Raw genomic sequence first — 19563 nt, 5'->3', positions numbered from 1 at the left:
GTGGTCAGAGAGTGCCCCCAGGGGCCTCTGTCGGGGAGAGATCAACTTCACTTTGTAACGTAATAACAAAATTTCCTGGCCGGGAGGAAAGAGCGCAGAGTGAACTTGCCACTTCACTGAACAATAAGGTAGCTCGTGGATGAAGACGGCAGACCATGTACACACTTTAGTGAAGTTGGGCCAAGTTACTTACACGTGTCTGCCACCCGTCAGAAGTTCCTCATAACTCCAAAGAAATTTCTTTTGAATTCGCGAGTGCCTCTAAGAAGACTGAAAGAGGCATTTAAAAAAAAATTTCGCATATTTATTTTCTTTCATCTTACACCCAAAATGAGATGAAATACTTTGGATATCTTCCACGTATATTTATGACAGTGTTCAGGGATGTCAAATATGAAATGAGAAAAAATTTATTGTGATTTTATAGTAATACTGCAGAAAGAAGAGAGAGCATATTACCAAAACATTGTTATTCTACATAATGAAACACGAACGAGAAACTGGCGTTTGTTCCCGCATCCGTGCATCTTCATTTGTTTTTTACTTTTGTAAACATTTTTTGGTTAGGTTGTGTCCACAAATTTGGATCTTGTTTTTTTCCCCGTTGATTTTTTTCACATTTACGTGATTCATAACTACTATTTAACGTTGGTTAGATTTTGTCAGTTACATAAATAATACAAAACATTGTTGTTAAAATGTATAAAATGCTCGCAATAGGTTTTTCTCTCTGTAACTGAAATGAGCCGGGTGAGACGAGCGAGCCACCTGGACTGACGGTGATGGCCTCCATGAACTGCTCCTTCCACGAGGACGTGCCGATCAGCAGCGACGCGTTCGCCCTCTGCACCAGCTTGTCCACCGTGTTCTGGAACAGTCGCCCGCCATCCCCCGCAACTCCAATAGCCACTGCTTGTTTCGTCACATCTTTCTTACCATGACCAATACCAACTAATTATAGCTTTATTTGTTTAATATGCGTGAAATAATGTTTGTTACTCAAGTTGTACCACAGGACACCTTTCTGGGAAATTCTGAATGTCATACTGAGGGATTGATTATAAAAATTTTATCTGGGAACTATTCTATAAAAGGATGTAAACACATATTATATTTATTATTAACTGAAGTACCCGGCGTTGCTAGAGCTAAACACATTGTTAAATAAGAAACATCACTACCGGGTTTCAAGTCTGTACGACATACACACGAGAAACGAGAAATTTTGAATTTAAAGACCCATTGATTGCTAAATCTCGGTGCATCATGGCTACGCATCAGAAAAACCGGGACGCCAATCTACAGTTTCATTTTGTGGGAAGGCAGGTAACCCCTAGGCAAGACATGACGGGCGCACCAAACGATAGCGCGTTACAAATTCAATGCAACCCCATCTTGCGATTAAGATTTAAGACTTTACTCTGTATTAATTACATACGGCCATGCTGTATAGGTTTATTTCCCGTGTCACTCAGTCGACATACCAACACACAGACACGATCCCTGCAGTTGTTTCTGAACACCTCGGGCCAAGAAGTGATGACCTTCATTCTTGGGAACTGTGGCCACAATGAAGTTCATATTTAGAATATCAGTTGAGAAACAGTTTTTTACGGAGCTTTGTTCCTTGTATGAACGAAACCACAGATTATGTACACATCTAACGATGAAAAGGTTATTTATTTATTTTAAAGGCTTTTCACTATTTACACCCGAGGAGTTCATTTTGCCTTTGTTTATTTGTTGAAGGAGCTGCCTGACTTACAGACGCAGTCTGTTAAGTTGTTTAAATACTAAAAAATTAAATAATCAATACTGAGCAGCCTTATAGCCCAGCTGACGCATGTCCTATACTCATACCCGCAGCAAGACAGGGCCGTTTAGATAAACCAAATAAGCATTTTAAAGTGTCGGAAAAATTGTCACTGCACATTTTGCATGCTCACTCTTGTCATTTTCCATCTACGCTGTCGAAGTTTATCTAATCAGACTAAAGTGCTAAACTGTAAACTATAGCTTACCTTGAACTCTTTACTTTCCTTGATGCGTATTTGCACTCTCGTGTTTTCACCGAGTCGTGGCCTCCCTAGCAGCGCCATCTTGTCGTCCATCGTGAGATCTTCGGAGCGCTTACTTTCGGCTTCCGCCACCAGGCGCGCATCATCTACAACAAAACCGCCAGCGCTATCTGAGCGGTGAAACGGTGAACTGGTCAATCCTATACTCAAACGATATTGAAAATAACACACATCAATAAGCACGCTTACATATAAACAAAATACTGATATCATCACATTTGCTCCAGTTATAGGTACTGTATATTAATAACTTACTTCTAATAAATGTTACATATTTTTTCTTTGGTAGCCTAAGATTCATTCATATTAAGTTAAAAGCAAAAACTGCAAGTTAAGTTTTATTTTGCATGTACAAAAAATCATTTCACATTGATATAGTAAACACAGCCACATTGATACCGTAAAAAAAGTGGTTATCCTTCCGAAAAGCAGATTTCTAAGTTTCACTAGCCGAGATCTTTCGGGCGTGTTACTGTAGAGGTGTGAATCTTAGGCTTCTCATTGTGTGAAGCCGATGTTATGAAAGTTGCAGAAAACAAGATATTTACAAGTGACCCAGTGTCAACCCTAACAAACATAACCGTGCATTAGTCGGGTAGACTAACAGTAATTTACGCGAAACATCACAAATACAAGTTATACCAGGCTTCAAGACTGATAATCGTCAAAAGGAAGGGAGTATGTGTTAAATTCCCAAGCACTGGGGAAAGCATTTAGGGGGCAAATAAAATATTTTGTGGAACAAAAAGAAAGGCAAGAATGTTACCTGTAATTCGGTCACTTTCTTGCAGTGACCAGTGTAAAACTTGCTTCAACGCCGACGGAAAGCGAAGGTAAGGGCCTGACCACTCAACCGACGCAGAAGAATGTGAATAGACGGCGAAGGGGTTACCGAAGGGAGTTATAACAATATTCGTGGGCGTACAAGGAAAACTCACCAACTTCATAAATTGAAGCTATCATAACCATGGATTTTTAAGTTTATATGTTAGTGTAAAATGATGGCACTCGTGAATGGTACCGATACTTGTTTAGTGTGATGTATAATAAGTACCATTAAGAATTTGCACAGAAAATTACTATCACTTATCTGCCAAACAACAAAACAAACAAATTTACCAAAACAAAATTTACACTTAGTGGATTTTCATCATACGCCCAAGATATTTTGGACAGTCCTGTCCCCGTGAAGAAGGGGGAAATGGGGGGAGGGGGCGGTTGATTACGCTCCTGGCAAGGGAATCAAGTAGTCCTCTCACGAAGAAATTCTTAAAAGATTATGCTTGAAAATATATTTTTAGGAAATGTATGGGCTTTAACGTATTTTTAAAAACCCGAAATGTTATACAAAAATCGCTACTACTTAAAAAGGTAGCTCATTACCTTACATTACTACTATTGATGTTTATGTCACAATTCATTTTAAGCTGGTCAACGAAGTGCATCTAGCTCCAGGAAGAGAGGGGCACCGCACCGCCCTGCCCCTCCTGGGCTGTGTCCAGGTCTCAGCTCGGAGATCCAATCCGCGACGCACACGCCACTAATGTTATTGCCCTCCTGAACGGGCGACCCTTAAGGGCGCCGCATGTGGCCGGGCAGGGCTGTACGCCCCTGAGAGCCCTGGCGCCGGTGGCTCCCGGGGGTGTAATCCGCTCTTGTTAATCTCCCCCCGGGACTATCGCCAGCACCCCCCCCCCCCTCCCCCGGCGAGAGTGGGGCGCAGCTGGCCGCGGCTGTTAGGGCCTGTCTCAGGGCGGAGGGGATATAAGCCCTGCAGCATTATGACCGCAGTCCATATAAAAGGTCGGCCGCACAGTAGAGAATGTCCACAAGGTCTATCTGCACACACTCACTGAGCGCGTGCACGCTCCAGTGGATTCGATCCCAACTCGCCCACTCGACTAAACCTTCTGAGCTTCCAGTCACAACCACGTGAAGCGCACAGACAAGCCCGCGATGCGCGCCGGGTTCGGAGCTGTCTGGCGGCCATGCACGGCTACTGACGTCACGCGCAGTCCACTGACGTGAGACATGCCACGCATGACTGGCCGGATCACAAGGGTTCTCACTAACCACCCCCCCTCTTCCCATCTCACCCCGGGCTATTGTCACCTTTAGCGGCCTGAGGATTCCGGGCTTGCAGAGGCCACCGCGAGGAGTGGCGTGAATAAGCGTCGCTATTCTGGGTATTTCAGGCACCGTGTTGTCCCAGGATGTCGCCATGTCACAGCCGCTCTCGTTCCTTCAAGAACGTCACGGGGACATAAGCGATGACGCCGGCCTCCGCGGGAGTTCCGAGGGTTTGGAGAGATCTGAGAGTAAGAGAGAGAGTCTCCCCCTCGGGGAGTGATACTGGCGACATCCGTGCGATCGGCGAGAGATGAAGAGGGCAGGTGGCCCTTGCTGAGCGAACCGGACCTATCGGGAGGCGACACCTGCGAGTGAAGGCCTGGCGAGCGATAGTGGATGATTGTACAGCGGCGCGGTGTGGGTGAGTGTGCGAAGGAAGCGGACAGAAGAGCGAGCCACTGTCGAGCCAGGCTCCAGTGGAAAGGTTTAATGTTTCAATGATCAGTGTATGACTAATGGTCGTGGACAAAAATCTTGAGCGCAGTAATTAAATTTATAGTGTAGACATTAGTAATTACGAACCCAGTAGTTCTCCCCACATAAATCTAAACAATACTTATCCATTTTTAATGTATAGTTCTTCCCAGATGGCTCTTTAAATAAATTTTAAATCCAAGCTTTTGATTTTTTTCAAAACATATTTCAACACCAACCAATAAAGAGAAAGTAAAACTTTTGAAATGAGAATTCCAGTAGCATAATGCTATTTTTTGTTACGGAACCAGCATTATGATAAATAAATAAACATGTTTTGGTTGCAAAAATGTGCAAGGCCTACAGTGTGTTATTATTTGCGATGGTAGAAGCTTCTACAATGGCGCAGACTCAGAAGATAAACGATGTCATGAATGATGATAGGGTGAACGAGGCTCTGCCAAGAGGAAGATTGCAGTCCGCGAGGTGTTCAACTGAGCTCAGAGCTACAGCCAGGCTTTACGTCACGTCGACTCCCAACGGCGCAGTTAAGGCAAACACGTGAAGAAACCAGCCGTTACTCGCGGTGGGATAATCCTGACATGTTGTTTGGAGTGATCTGAGGATGGCCGGACCGGAACTCCACCCTGGGTCCTCTGACGTGCGAGTGCGGTGCCGGGAACACTGGCCTTGAGCCTCCAGACTGGAGCGACAGGAGTGCAGAGACATAGTCCAGGCGAACTGAAGTGTAGAGTCCTGCCACTCTGAATAAGAAACTTTAAAGCTACGGTAAATAACTGGCAATCACTGCGAGTCTGTAAAGGATGTTTCAATGACGACCATCAAAGAAGTAGTTGTGACCGATTCCAATCAGTGATCTGCTGTGGGATGAGTGAAAACTTACGTGGAACGCTATCTGTAGCGCAAGGGCGTGCGGTATTTGCGTCGGTAACGGGCCTCTGTAGGATTTAAAGACATGAATCATTGTTTTAAGGTAGACATTTAAAGTTAAAGATTTTATTTACGTACCTATACTACTAAAATACTGTGATATATTTTTTAAATATATTTGAAGCGTTTTTGAAAACATCCTTTCTATACCCTCTTTTGCTGTCCAAAACGTAAAACTTTAAAACCATACAAACCTGAAACACATGGAGCACAGTAATGGACCCTAAATGCTATTTTTAATGAAAACCTTGGAGACCGCGCGCTGTTAGTAAATGTGAGCTAACAGCTGGAGCTCCGCCTTGAAACGCTAGTTTCGGAACAAATTTTAGGCATAAAACATCCGGTACAGATTCTTGAAAGCACTCACGGGACTTACATTACACCTTTATCTTCATTTCTCCGCCATATGATGTCATGGGCGCCGCTCAGATCTCACAGTTGTCTATGCACTGGGAGGAGACTGCGCCAGTACAGAGGCGACGCCGCGCTAGAAGCACCGGCGACGCAGATACGCCCCTGACCGTCAAGAGGGGCTCAGGTGGTCCAGTGGTAGGCCACTGTGTGGGTTCGAACCAGACCATCTGTCACCACTGCAAACGTGGCGGTCGATTCCGAAGTGGGCGGGGTTTACTCAGAGCTACCCGTATTTCCTCAGATATCTTGATCACCCCTCATCACCTCTACTAGTGATCTCGATGTTGTCTACACGTTAATCATTCATTCAGACATTCATTCATTCAACACGTCACCGAATACCAAACCTGCCCTTTGTTATTGAATAGCATTAAGTCTCTGTATCTTTACTAACAATTAAAGCTTTCTCGTGTAAAATCATTGAAAAAACATTTAAAAAAAAAAAAAAAAGCTGGAAAAGGTCACACAAATGGTCACAGTTAATAACACTTTCGTGAGATCTTAACGATGTATATAATATTTATTCAATATATGCTGAGATAACTTCAGACGAAACATAAAAAAAACATGCTCTTATCGTGATAACATTTACAATGAAAGCCCTCAAACAATACAGATGACAATGGAATGGAATGTCGACGTGGCGTGAACGGGGGAGGTGCTCAGCATGCGGGCTGCAGGCCGGGAAGAAGGGAGAAGTTCTGGAGTTTGCTCGTCTCCCATGGAGCGGGCTCATACCCCCTCCACCAGTCTTCTGTTAGGCCTCGCCTTTGTCTCGGGCTGGGGTCGCAGGAGGCGCGGGGTCTAGATGTCGGCTAGCGTGTGCATCACTGCAGTTCCAGTTCAGAACCAAGTCTCAACTGTTCAGCCTCGCAGATCTGGTTTTTCGAAGATACCGAGCTGTGTGTTGCAGGCAAGCAGGAACTGATGAATTATTCCTCCCAGAAGATGAACTTTTTCCAACACCCACAGGTGGGCAACATTGTAAAAGTATGTCTGGCTAAACCATAGCTGTGAAATATATGCTCTTATAACTCTCGCTAAATGCTTGGAATATTTTTATTTAGTTTCAAAAAATAATATTTTGAGACATAATATACAGTAAAAAAATCGACATTCTCCGCCTTAAGCTTATTCCACTCTGAGGTACAGTTTCAAGTCCACACAACACTCCAGTCAGTCCACACAACACTCCAGTCAGTCCACATTATGAAGAATAACTCTACAAATCAACGGATGCAATCATTTTAGACAAACTGTCTACTAAGCTCTACAAACGCGCTCTGTAAACCATTAAAAAGTTTGTTTCGTACGAAAAATAACATATTAAATTGAATATGAATCACTGCAAAATATCGTTTCTGCAAACTAAAATTTTGTATGAAATATGTGCTACTGCAGTCAGAGCAAGCTTGAATTTCCATTAAACTATTGTATGAAATTTATTAGTAGTGTGAAGGTTATAAACCATGGTTTGTTTTACCAGAAAGAGTATTGTAACCGCAAAGTAATATTAATGCCAAATAATCATAATCAATGAGAGAAAAAACCTAGCATTTATCAAACTTATATAAATAGTGTTTTTATTTAAAATAACATTAATTAAAATTTAAAACTGATCACTTTAAAAAAATTTTTCCTTGCTGTGAAGAAAATAGTTTTAGTGTTAGGTTATGTGTATACAGAGACCTACTGGAACATGGATTATAGACCAAAGAACAAATTCGTATAAATTGTGTTGCTCTTGAATTAAGCGTGCTGTTCTTATTAAAACTGATAAATTTTATTATAAATGTTGATACCTTTCACTGTTGTATTAACTGTTCAGGTGTAAAATAACAAGTAGTTGAAGTAAATTTCCCTTTATTTCGAGATAAATTTTAACTAACAGCAAAATCATATCACTTAAATAAGGGATAGCTGAAGTAGAAACTATCCTGAATTCATAATAAATAATAAAAGATTGCTACAAAATCAAATCGATTTCCAATTAGCGAAAGCGGGTTGCCGCGTCAGTCAGGGGCGAGGCAGCCGTACTTGGAGGTACAAACCCCGACACTTCAGGGTCAGCCTCATGACCTTCATGACGATACCCAAGTGCAGATTGTCTGCCAATACGCAAGCAACACAGTATCTTGCGAACGAATGTAGACACTCAGAACAGCTGTAGACTCACCGCCCAGCATTCGCAGTTCCTCCAAGTTCACGTAGAACAGCACGTCCTTCTCGTAGCTGTCTTCGTCGATGATGCGCAGCGGAATTGTCTGCCTGAAACACGCAAAGCACGCCGCAACTGGTAACAATCAGCCATCCGTTCTACGAAACACAAGTCATAACATTTACTCTTGTAAACGGTACATTAATTTATCACTATAGTTAATCATTTCACCCAAATTTTCGGGAGTATTTAGAACAATTGTCTGACCAAAAAACTTAAATCGTTCGGCACTCAATTTCAGTACTTTGGCATAAGAAGACCTCAGCACGTTTTTTCTTTAGAACGAAACAAGTGAGTACAACTTTAAAAAACCGCGTGTTCCGTAAAATATACCTGTATAGTAAGTACAAAGCATAAATGTATGTACACGTGATAAATAAAAAAAATTGTGATTTTCCAAACTCGCTGCTTTGGAAAATGCTAACGTGTCCACCCTCCATGTCGGGTTGATGTATTACAAAGTCATATTTTTTTTTTGTTGAAATTCTTGCAAATATTTCAGTATGTAGGTCTTTCATAGTACGTTTTGTTGCAAATGCAGTCCCATTCTTATATATTCTAAACTTAAACTAATTTTCATAAAAGTTAGGTAAATAACAATGATTAAAAATATTTGCATGGATAATTATGTATCGGTCACTCGCTAGAAGTTAATATTGTCTGTGTTGACGCTGCTGGGTGATGCAAACAGCTCACTTCTATACAAAACCATTTTGGAAATATTTCCTAATAACTGACAATAGTCAGACGAAAACCGAAAATTCTACAAGGTGGTTGAACCCTAGCCTAGACACATGGGTAGGATAGGGAACATGTTTAATACTTCGGGAGCGCCATACTTTCCGTTCGGAAATATTTCCTTTTGCCAACGCGACACGACGAGAATTTACTGACATGTCAGATTTTTGTTTTCAAATGATGGTTGGACTGGTTCAACGGTAATATTATAATTCACTTTTTTTAAAGGCATGTTCATTTAATTTAACTGCAAAATATTTTAAATGTATTCACCCACAGATAATTTTCTTAATGAACGTTGAATTTTTTTTTTAACATATTTCTCTCAAATTTGTCGATATAACCTTGTAAAAATTGATGGCTGTCATATGTATGGTACCAGAATATATATATACACACACGTTTAGTTTTGTTTGTCAGTCAGATTATTCGCATGTTCTCGGTAAAGCGATAATTAGCTGGCGCGACATGTCCTCCCGAAACGGAGGGGAACATATAGTCTGTATTTCCATGAGAAGACATTAGTGAACTCGCCAATTTTGAGGCCGAGGGTAAACTTTCGGTTGGTATTCCATTCTGTCGACGCTGCAATCAAAGCAAAGGTATAATTATCGTGCAGACTGACCAGCCAATCAAACACGGGGGTTCGGTTGGTGCTCATAGTCGCTAATTTCAGTTCGTTCATTTCATTGACCTAGCGTGACTGGCGTTCACCTTTACAGGCGGATTTCTCTTTTTGTGGGTGTTTCCCGTTCCGCTCTTTGCTTGACATTTCAAGTCGTTTCCCAATTCGCTCCGAACTCTACCCTTCAAGAGTCGAGCGCTGGAAGAACTCACGATTTCCCAAACGAGCTAAACTAGTTTCACCACAATCAGGTTCGACTTAAGTTCGCTACATTATCATGGTTATCTAGTAATGTAGTGCAGAACTATCTACTATTCCACCACAGCTGTTCTTTTAATGAAACTATCTATGCGTAAACTTATTTCAAGTACTTTTTAATCTTATTTGATACTGAACGCTTAGGCTGAGTGTGATTATGAACGTTTTGTTTAATAAACGATGCTTTTATGTTTTGAAATAAATACAAGCCTTTCATTTGAATTGTGAGAATACACAAAAATAGTCTCAAGAACTTAGGTGATAACTCATCAATTCGGCAGAGTCCAGCATTAGCTCCTATACACGATACCTCTGGATAACTGAAGAAAACACACATTCGGCACTTCACAGCCTGTCTGAAAATGATTACTATTATTATTTTTTTGCGCAAAATATCGAAAAATACTAATTAAAACTACAATTCCAGGGATAGAGTTATATGTTAGGGAGTTATTTGCCATGTTAAAAAAACTCAAATAATACTTTCTCCCTTCTGGCGAAATATTAAGGAATGGTGTTCTGCGACAGCATCATGAATCCACAGTAGGTTTGGCAGTGCCTTTGTAACGATAAGGTTTTATATTTTTCTTTAAAGATAATTAATAAACTGCAGTGCTGTTTTAGTTGTGCAATTAAAAATGCCTGTTGCGAACAAGGCAGCAAAATAATTTATTTTTAAAAGAGTCTCATATCCTTATATAATATTTAAAAAATATATATTTAAAATGTTTATAATATGTTTATCTTTTAGTAGTTCACTTACTATTTTTACTTTATACTCTTATTTATATTTTTGACAAAGGAAAATATTAAATTGTATCTAAAAAGGAGCCACATATACAAGGACATTCAAAGCGGTGACTGTATCGCGTAGTACGAAACGTTAAGTTGCCAAAAATGAAAATGCATTACAGTTACTTCTTTATGCTTGCTGGTATAGAATAATATGTAAAGATTAAATGGATTTTGTTAAAACAATAACTCTCTTATAATATTATATTTCTTTCCTAAGTTACATCGTTAGTCTTCTCCTTGGCGGAACTAATGTACCTAGTTTCTACCCAGCGTGCATTTTACTATTGGAGTAGCTCTGTTGCAGTTGCACTGTTGTAGTTGACCTGTTGCAATTTAGGGGATAAATGGGCAGTGACTCTTGGTGAATGTAGAACTCTATGGTGAACGAGACTCGAGTTTCACTGGAAAGCTCAACATCACTAACTATTCGCGGAACGCTTGGACATGTCGTGAGGGGCACTTGACTATTTTTGACTCTTCCCACATCATTCTCGGCACCAGATGGAGTTTCAAAAGAAACCCTCTTGCTTGCGCAAAATAAAGCGCTAATGTGAGTGTAACTGGAATCAACACGTTATTATAGAATCACAAAAAATTTCCGCTTTATTTTTTAATGAGCTTATCCGGTGAATGAAATATTAATATTTGTTCAACTCAGTCGATCTTTGACCCCACCTCACAGCTATTCTACTCCAGTTTCAGGACCGGCTATCATACAGTGCTTACGATATTAGTAACATGACGACCGCGAGGGAAAGAAAGTGAACCGTCTCGATTGGAGCCAAGTTCTCCCCGATCAGCTAGAGCTGAAGCAACAAAACGTTGCTGAGCCTTACGAGTCACGACAGAACTGACTGAAAACATAGCAATCACTGCGATACCGGGTGGAGCAAGGCTTGGCAAGGCCTATGCACACACATACGGGAGCGTAACATATTTAGAAAACGCCAGAAAAAGAACAAAAAAACTTTAACCAGATGGAATACCGAAGGTGGAGGGCGAAAGGTAAAAATCAACAAACCTTAACTTGGCAAGGTTCCTACCACCACGGACCTCGCTCCAACAGGATCACCTGAGAGTTGTCAAGGCCACCGGTGAGTGTCGTAGCGACGCTCCGGCTGACTTCAGTGACGACTGTGACAGCACAAGATGGAAGCCAAGCGCACGGCTACCACTACTCAGGGAGGGCTACCACTACTCAGGGAGTAGCAGTGGCCACACCAGGAGGAGAGCAAGAGGATGGAGCAGGACTGTCCCGTCTTCAAGGCTCCAAGCACCAGCCGCACGGGTCTACCAACGATCTTGTGGATCGACTAACGTTACGTGACAGTCAGTCACCTGAGTTGCCACTACGCCCATGCTATGCTCATTTCATTTTACTTTATATATTTTGCAATTTAAAAAATACATTGTAAGCACTTATATCGTAACACGAATATATTTTCTACCTCGTGAAGATTAACAGGTTCGTACATTTATCCAGGAAGGTAGCCATCTAAACAATAAATTATCACAACTGCATTGGGTAACTACACATTTATTTAAATACATAAGTTCTAATAACTTAGCAATTGTTCCTTATTTTGGCACTTGGAAGAAAAAAAGAGATACTTTTTTCGGTAGCTAAATTATGTTACCTACTTGAATAAATAGTTAAGTTTCTATAGTTTTAACACAAACTATCTAAGACATCATGAAAAGTAAAGTAGTTGGGACTTCTTTCCCTATTCTCCGTGGAGATAGGCGCTAAATGTGTGATGCCGGGTTGAACAGTAACTAAATGATGTATTTGTCTCTGAGAAGACCCCCACCTCGCCTGGTTACGCCACTGGGCTCTAAGCCACGAGCTCCAGCACAGTAAAGGTCCTCACACACCATCAGTCCATCTCCCAGTTAGGACTGCTCAGCCCCAACTGTGGCCCTCTGCACACACGGTCAGTCCTGTGGTTGCTGTTGCTGTTGGATGCATCGTTTCATCGTAGAATATGGAAGAAACTTTGGGTGTTGCAATTGTGGATGGACTTTTAGTTACAAAAAGGAATAAAAAAATAGCAAAGCAACCAAAGAGTATAAACAAATATGTCTGCCCCGACATCCAGCTGATGGACGGACAGTTTGGACTGTCGTGACGCTGTTCCCACACACGGCCCACACGAGCCCACAGTCCAAGATGGGAAGCCATCAGTTCCAACCGACAAGTCCGGACTGGTCGTCGTCCTGGCTGCGCCATGCCTGGCATTAAGCGCCAGCGCGCTCTAACCGGCTGACTCCGGCATGCAAATTAAACCCCGGTGTTTTCAAAAGGGACGGGGGATAGGTAGAAGTGCAAGAGAGGGGATAAAACTGCCCTGAAATAAAAATAAAAGAAGAAAGCAACGCGCTGCGATTTAATGTCACGGAACGCTTTAATGTCCGCGGCGCGGCGCTGGTTGTTCCGACCCGAGCATTCGCGAATCATTTTCATTTTTATTATGCGCTTCCCCCCCCCCCTTTTTTCCCATCCTCCCCCCACACACGCGTCTTTCTCAGACCCGGCATAGCAATTCGTGAGCAATACGCCCTCATGAACACGCAGAAAAATGGCGGATTTCAGCTTGGAACTGCAAGAAGAAAAAATGTTGCAGTTGTTTTTCACCTCAAACTGTTATGAGCAATAACGCCCCTGCATCATCAGTAACTCCAGACCCTTTATCTCCGACATAAAGCGAATAAGGAAAATTTTTCACTAGGCTTATGTAAAAACCACTCGGGAATAATAATAAAAAAATTTTTTTGGACGCAGTCTTTCGTGACAAGAAAAACTGATTATTCTCTGCTTAGTTGACATAAAAATCAGTTCCTATGTTTAATTTTATAGAAAAAAGTTAAGTATTCTTTCAGTGTGGATGATTATACATACCATCAGTTTTACTCCCTTTCTTGACATGATTATTTGTGAGAAGAATAATTTAATCTCAAGAAGCATTTCCAGATTTTTTATTATATTTGATAAGCATAATAAATCAATATTGTTCCCAAAATAACAGAAGTACAGACGCGATATTCGTGCCAGGCTTTGTGTGAAAGGGAGAGAGGTAGTAGGACATTTTCGCTCCTCCATAGAAAATATTCTTCAACGGTTCATCACATGAAATACGTGTAAATATTTATGTAGAAACTGAAGTTTAAGTTACCAAACATTTTCATAATTGTTTGCGTTTTAATTGGTGATATAATATTATAAAGTTCCTATATAAATAGTTTTGAACTAACTTATTTTGCGACAACGTATTAACAGAAGCTGGGAAATAATTAAAGCAATTATTAAAGCATTGACAGAGAAAGATCTTTATAAGTCTAACGGAAACACCGGAAAATGAGTGTCTAACGTCACCGATGAAAACTACTTTTTTTTTTAATTAGTAGCGTAATAAAGTTTTGAAACGTTGAACATAAATGCAACTACATTTTCAAGCAAGATATATTTTATTATAATATCACGTAGTGTGTGTATGCATAAAGCGAAAATTTTCAGCCGGTAGTAAGTTCGCTTAATACTGCGGAGAGAATTAAGTGACTGTATTTAAGTGCGTCCAAGTATTAAATAAAATTACAAAATAGAAATAAAAATCTGTTTTGAGTTTCAAACCACGTAGAGAACTGAAACAAAAAGTAAAGAATGTAACATTCCCAGGTAATCTCGGGGATGTTGATGCGTGTTGGGAACAAACAGTGCAACGTAGCGTGTTCCGCTTTACGCTCACCGCTCATTAAACTAATTTTATAATTTTCATTCGCAAAAAGAAGCCCCGCTCTCGCCTACGCACGCCCGCGGAGGGACTATATTCACCGCGGCATTAAGAAGCGAATGCAATTACTTCCATTCCCTTTCGCCGTGGTCGGCTGTGTGTGCAGCCCTGCGAGGCGGGGGTTCTCTTGTTGAAGATAAACTACTGTACAGCCCGCGGGGGGACGATGACATCAGAGCGTAACGAAAAGTAGAGAAACGAAAAATAAAACCTTGACGTTCAGAGGGTTGTAGATAGTGTCACGTGGCGTATCTTCACTGCTGTTTGGCGCCATGTTTGCTCCACTTGCACGTCTGTGGTGACACCGATCAGTTGATTGTGCGAGGCATAGTGCCTGCGGATACGCTAACTGAACATTGCAAGGATTATTCTGAAGCCTTTTAGCACAACTAAAAAAAAAGATTACCAGGTTTATATAAATTTGAAAAAAAAAACTTACACATAATTTGTGATTGTACTGTTCTAGCATTAACACTAAAGATCTTAGAATTCGCGAACTGATGTGTCATATTTCAGGTATCAAGTTATAAATAAGTTACCGAAAGCACAAAAGTCGACATCAGCGCAGCCTGCAGCCCCGCTAGTGAGCTGAGGTGTAACTACAACCAGTCCGAGTACCCATGTGTACCCCTGTGTACCCCTGTGTACCCCTGTGTACCCCTGAGCTGGCGAGAGGCTTGACGCGCACGCCCAGGGGAAAAGGGAACAGGCATTAGCCCTTAGACGCGCGGGTCGCACCGTGTGAACAATGCGAGGAACGCGGCGGATGAAAATCCCCCTCGGGAGATGAATGTTGATGTTCTTCCCGGCTTCCAGGGCCCAGCACAGCCTCGGTGCAGAAGCGGAGCTAGCCCGCGGGTGCAGCCGGTGGGAAACACGGCGGGCGTTTCCACGAGCTAGCGGGTTTTCTCAGGGTACTCTCGTTCACCCTCACCAAATCATTCCGTCGTCACCCCTAAGTGTCCCTGACCAGACGTTATGCTGCAATTCAGTCATTCGCACCTACCAAAACAGCTGGCCTGGCTAGCAATATGATAGAAAAAATAATACATCTATCTGAAGGGACCTGTATTTTTAGCGGAAAAATCTGACCGCTCAGTCTTTCCTCCCTCGAAGTTTTCGGCCGTCTGCAAGATAAGCCATTGCCTTATTCTTCCGGGCCAATCAGGACGCGTTTGCTTCCGCACACACAGGTCTGTGTTTGCATGGAGGACTCAGGCCAATCAGTGACTCTCGTCCACAGACCCCAGATGAGGCGTCTCACAGGTCAGCGACCAATGAACAGAGGACGTTTGCCCGAGAGTGCGGAGGACTGTCAAGACTTTCCGAGAGGTCAACGAACCCGCGAAAGCTCCATAAATTTCAAAGCATGAATTTTTTGCATTGCACGCGTCTATTCGCGAACCATTGGTGTATATTTTTTTCGCATCTAATCTCGTCTGCCTAGTGGGCTTGGCAAATGTACTGTCAAAAAGCATATACAATTATTCGTCAAAATGAAAATGGGTTCCTGCCTAGTTAGCATGCGCTGTCTACCCCATAGTTCCTCGATGTGCACACACGTATAAACATAATGGTAGTCTCTCTGCACATGTAAGCTCCGAGAGTACGCATTGCGTGCGTCGTAAGTGGTTCGTCGCCGCACCGGCGGCTGTCCTGTACGTAAATTTCGTGAAACTATGGCAACCCCCCCCCCCCCCCATCATGAAACCTCACGTCGTATTTAACAAGGCCGGAAGCAGCGTGGCTCTGTAAGTCAGGCACGGCGTCGCCTGCTATGGCCTTATAAATCGCGCTGAACGTCGGTATATTACCACCTGGAAGACATATTGCCCCATACATGCGGCCGTATTTGCGGCGGCTACGTATATTAGTCCGGCGAGCAACAGCGGTCCAAGTACGGTGTATATTATGCGCACATTCGCAGATTCTTTTCGAGAAATGCTAAAATTAAAATTATTATAACTTTGTGTTGCTTATGCCATTGGTTAGCTGTTAATTTAGAGGACTGTGGGCCAATTAGATGTCCTCAATCAAATAATTATCGAATCACAAGTTACCTAGTTGAGAAGTCTCACAAGTCTGCAGCCAATGCACGGGTGAAGTTTGCCCTAGTATGCATAGGACCGTGGAGTCTATCCTGGAAGCCAATGACCCCGCGAATTTTTACAGTACCTAATTATGCTTCATATAATTTACCTTGAATTTCACAGTTTTCAAAAGTCGTAATAATGATCTAACATAAGGTATCCTTATTACAAACAGTGTTTGATGGCAACTTCACGTTGTAGTCAGTGTTTGTAAAAAAATCATGTGATACTTTAAAAGAGACAGTTATTTTTAAATGGGGAGTTTAGCACTACTTGTGATAATTGTCACGTTTGAGACAAGTTAGACACAACACAAACGTCGAGCGTGGAAACAGTTGTAGGCCTACTTCGCGGAAATGACCCGGTTCAATATATTAATTTTTTTCACTCCCTTGGTTGGAAATACAGTTTTCAAAAGCAAGAAATTATTCAAACAAATCCCGTACATTAAACACCACACAGACACCACGTATTTGACCTAATTACTAGCCCACAAAACACTACTTCACCGATCCTAGCCAATTAAGAAAGCTACGCTTTAAACATGAACAAAGATTAACGAAGTCTATTCAGCAGTCAACCTAATACGAGGAATACGGCAGACTCTCTACGTAGACTAGAATTCACGATTCTATATACCTGCTTGAACCCCTGACAACTTTTTAATGACTACCACTATTGACAGAAATAAATTTACCATTTAAAGCCAGACACAATAAGTTCGAAAAATACTAGGTAAAATATGTTTTGCATTGGGTGCGAGTGGTGAGTTAAAACATTCATGGTCCAATCACAAATGCGAGAGAAATGTATAGTAATTTTTAATATAGACTGTTGGTAAAACAAAACGATGATTTATTGAGTCTATATACAGATGTTTCTTTGGCTACGAATAACTGAGTAATTTTTGGGACTTACGTTTCGCTTATTCTTTTACGTCTATACAGTAATAATTATCTAACATTTATAAATAATTATTTGAAAACTAGATACCAATTATTTTTTTAGCATCGCAAAACTAACAGCACAAACTTCATTTTAAATTAATGCAAAATTTGAGCAAACCGTTTGGTGTATGTTTATTATGAACTAATTGTCGCACCTGTCGTTTACGGGTAATATTACGGCAGCAGTAAGGCGTTCTGGTGCACTCAGTTGGGTTGAATGATAGTGTTCATTATCTTTAGCTCGTAGGTGTATATCCCGTGGAGGGGGGGAGGCAGATTATCCCAATCCCCCTCCCCTGTACCTAAAACTATGCAACGAGAATGATAAACGTATTCCATAGTGAATATTTTTAAGAATCCGCTTAGGTATATTTACGTGTTTAAGAGTTACATAAATCGTTTATACTAATATTAATTATTACTTCTAACTTTCTCCAGTATTAATACATATTGTACCTATTAGTTTTTAAATGTGTTGGTTTTAAAAACAACTTCCACATGCATGCGGTGGTTTATTAGCGGCGGTGTCTACCAACCACTTCTCTCCTGGGAAGGTAAAGATAATTCGCCATTGCCGCAGCGAAGTGCCGCGCGGCTGGTGACGTCACCACAGTAAGAAGGGGGGAGGGGGGCTGGAAGACACGAGGGTTGCCGAATAGCGCCTCGGCAATTAGCGAACAAAGCCGAGGATCGGTCCTTGCAGCGAGGCTGCGTGTCTGAGAGCGACGCCAGCGCTTCACTCGCGACTTGCGGGCGCCGTGGAAACTAAAACTGGAACTGAATGAATTCAAACAGACGTAACCCATTGCATTGCCTTAGTAAAAATAAACAACATGACGATTAAAATCTAAGTCTACTCTCAGATCTCCGCGTACTAAACATTTTTTTTTAAATATATTTCTTATGTCTTTGGAAGTAAGTACGTAACATTACGAAAAATCGAAACCAGAAATATTTCTTACATTAATTCTGTGCCCACTCATATTCTAACAATAAAATTTTAATTAAATATAAGGATAATAAAATTTTTTGTTATATTGCAAACAAATTAACTAGGTGCAGGCTCGATAGTTAGAAGCAAGGAAGTAAACAGTTAGGGAGTCGGCGTGTACAATTTTTGCCATGTCAAATACTTTATATATCTGCATGGTGGCCTGTATTAATTATTTATGAGACAGGCTTACTCTCAAAATAATGTTTTACGACATAATGTAGTAGTATTTTACTGGGATGCTTGTTTGCTTAGTGAGAGACATATACCTGAACTACAGCTTCTGTTGCAATAATGTAAAATTCCCTTTGGATATAGTTTTTTTTTTTGTGTTGAGTAATGAATTTAAGTTTAATGGTCTTTGTGGACCTCCTTTATTCTTTAAATGATTTAAATAGCGTATTTAATTCGTCACCCTTTGGCTTGATGACTTCACCTCTCTGAGTGAAGTGAAATGTTTTTATCTTAATCCTAACTTATCTTGCAACCTAGTCTATTTCCTTACGTAACTACTTAGGACTACTCTACAATCACCTTTTTTTTGCTTGACTGGAAACGAGGCAGTCACAGGCTGTTTAACTTTACTTCCTTGCGGATGTGTTGTTAACATCTTTATTTAACGATACCCACTTCGGGTGTTATTTATATCTACGACCTTTTCCTAGCGCGTTCTTCTCAAGATATTCAACACTTCTAGCAGAAAGCTTTATGCAGTTACGGTTTGTATTGCTGACACCTTCATGTCAGATTATGTCCAGTTGTAAACAGTAATATTAATTAACATATAATTATTATATTCAACTGAAAGTGTTTTTGCAACAATGAAAGAGTAATCAAACAATTTTCAGTCTCGCCATTCAATATTACTAGTTCATTTCTTCTCCCTTTGCGTATCCATGATCTCACAGACCGTCAAAATGCAACAATGAAATTCACGAATAAACTTCGGGGGCAGCTTTTTTTAAATGTTTTCCGCCATGAGCCGTAAATCTACACCCGCTAAATGTCTTGAAACTTTAGCGCTCATAAAAAAGAGGCTCCTAACCGTTGACGTGTCTTGGCCCCGTGCAGAGTATGCAGTAAATCCCCCCCCCCCTACTACTCCTTCTTCTTTAAGGAGCTCCGC

General features: G+C 41.3%; 1 protein-coding gene across 4 annotated transcripts in view; it reads right to left on the bottom strand.

Moving 5' to 3' along the window:
* Positions 1-19563, bottom strand: part of LOC134536288 (sodium/calcium exchanger 3) — a 114422-nt gene that overhangs the window by 24270 nt on the left and 70589 nt on the right. For 2 of the 4 annotated variants that reach the window (XM_063376037.1, XM_063376035.1), the window contains exons 2-4: positions 8164-8255; positions 2022-2188; positions 769-868 (exon numbers count right to left, since the gene is read on the bottom strand). In XM_063376037.1, coding sequence (XP_063232107.1) covers positions 769-868; positions 2022-2188; positions 8164-8255 — 359 coding nt within the window. The remainder of the gene's footprint in view (positions 1-768; positions 869-2021; positions 2189-8163; positions 8256-19563) is intronic. The other 2 variants (XM_063376039.1, XM_063376038.1) reach the window with 1 other exon arrangement.

Source organism: Bacillus rossius, chromosome 10 (genome assembly GCF_032445375.1).
Source record: "Bacillus rossius redtenbacheri isolate Brsri chromosome 10, Brsri_v3, whole genome shotgun sequence".
Taxonomy (NCBI): Eukaryota; Metazoa; Arthropoda; class Insecta; order Phasmatodea; family Bacillidae; genus Bacillus; species Bacillus rossius.
Note: the sequence above shows the minus strand (reverse complement) of the source record. Positions and strands in the feature narration are given on the sequence as shown.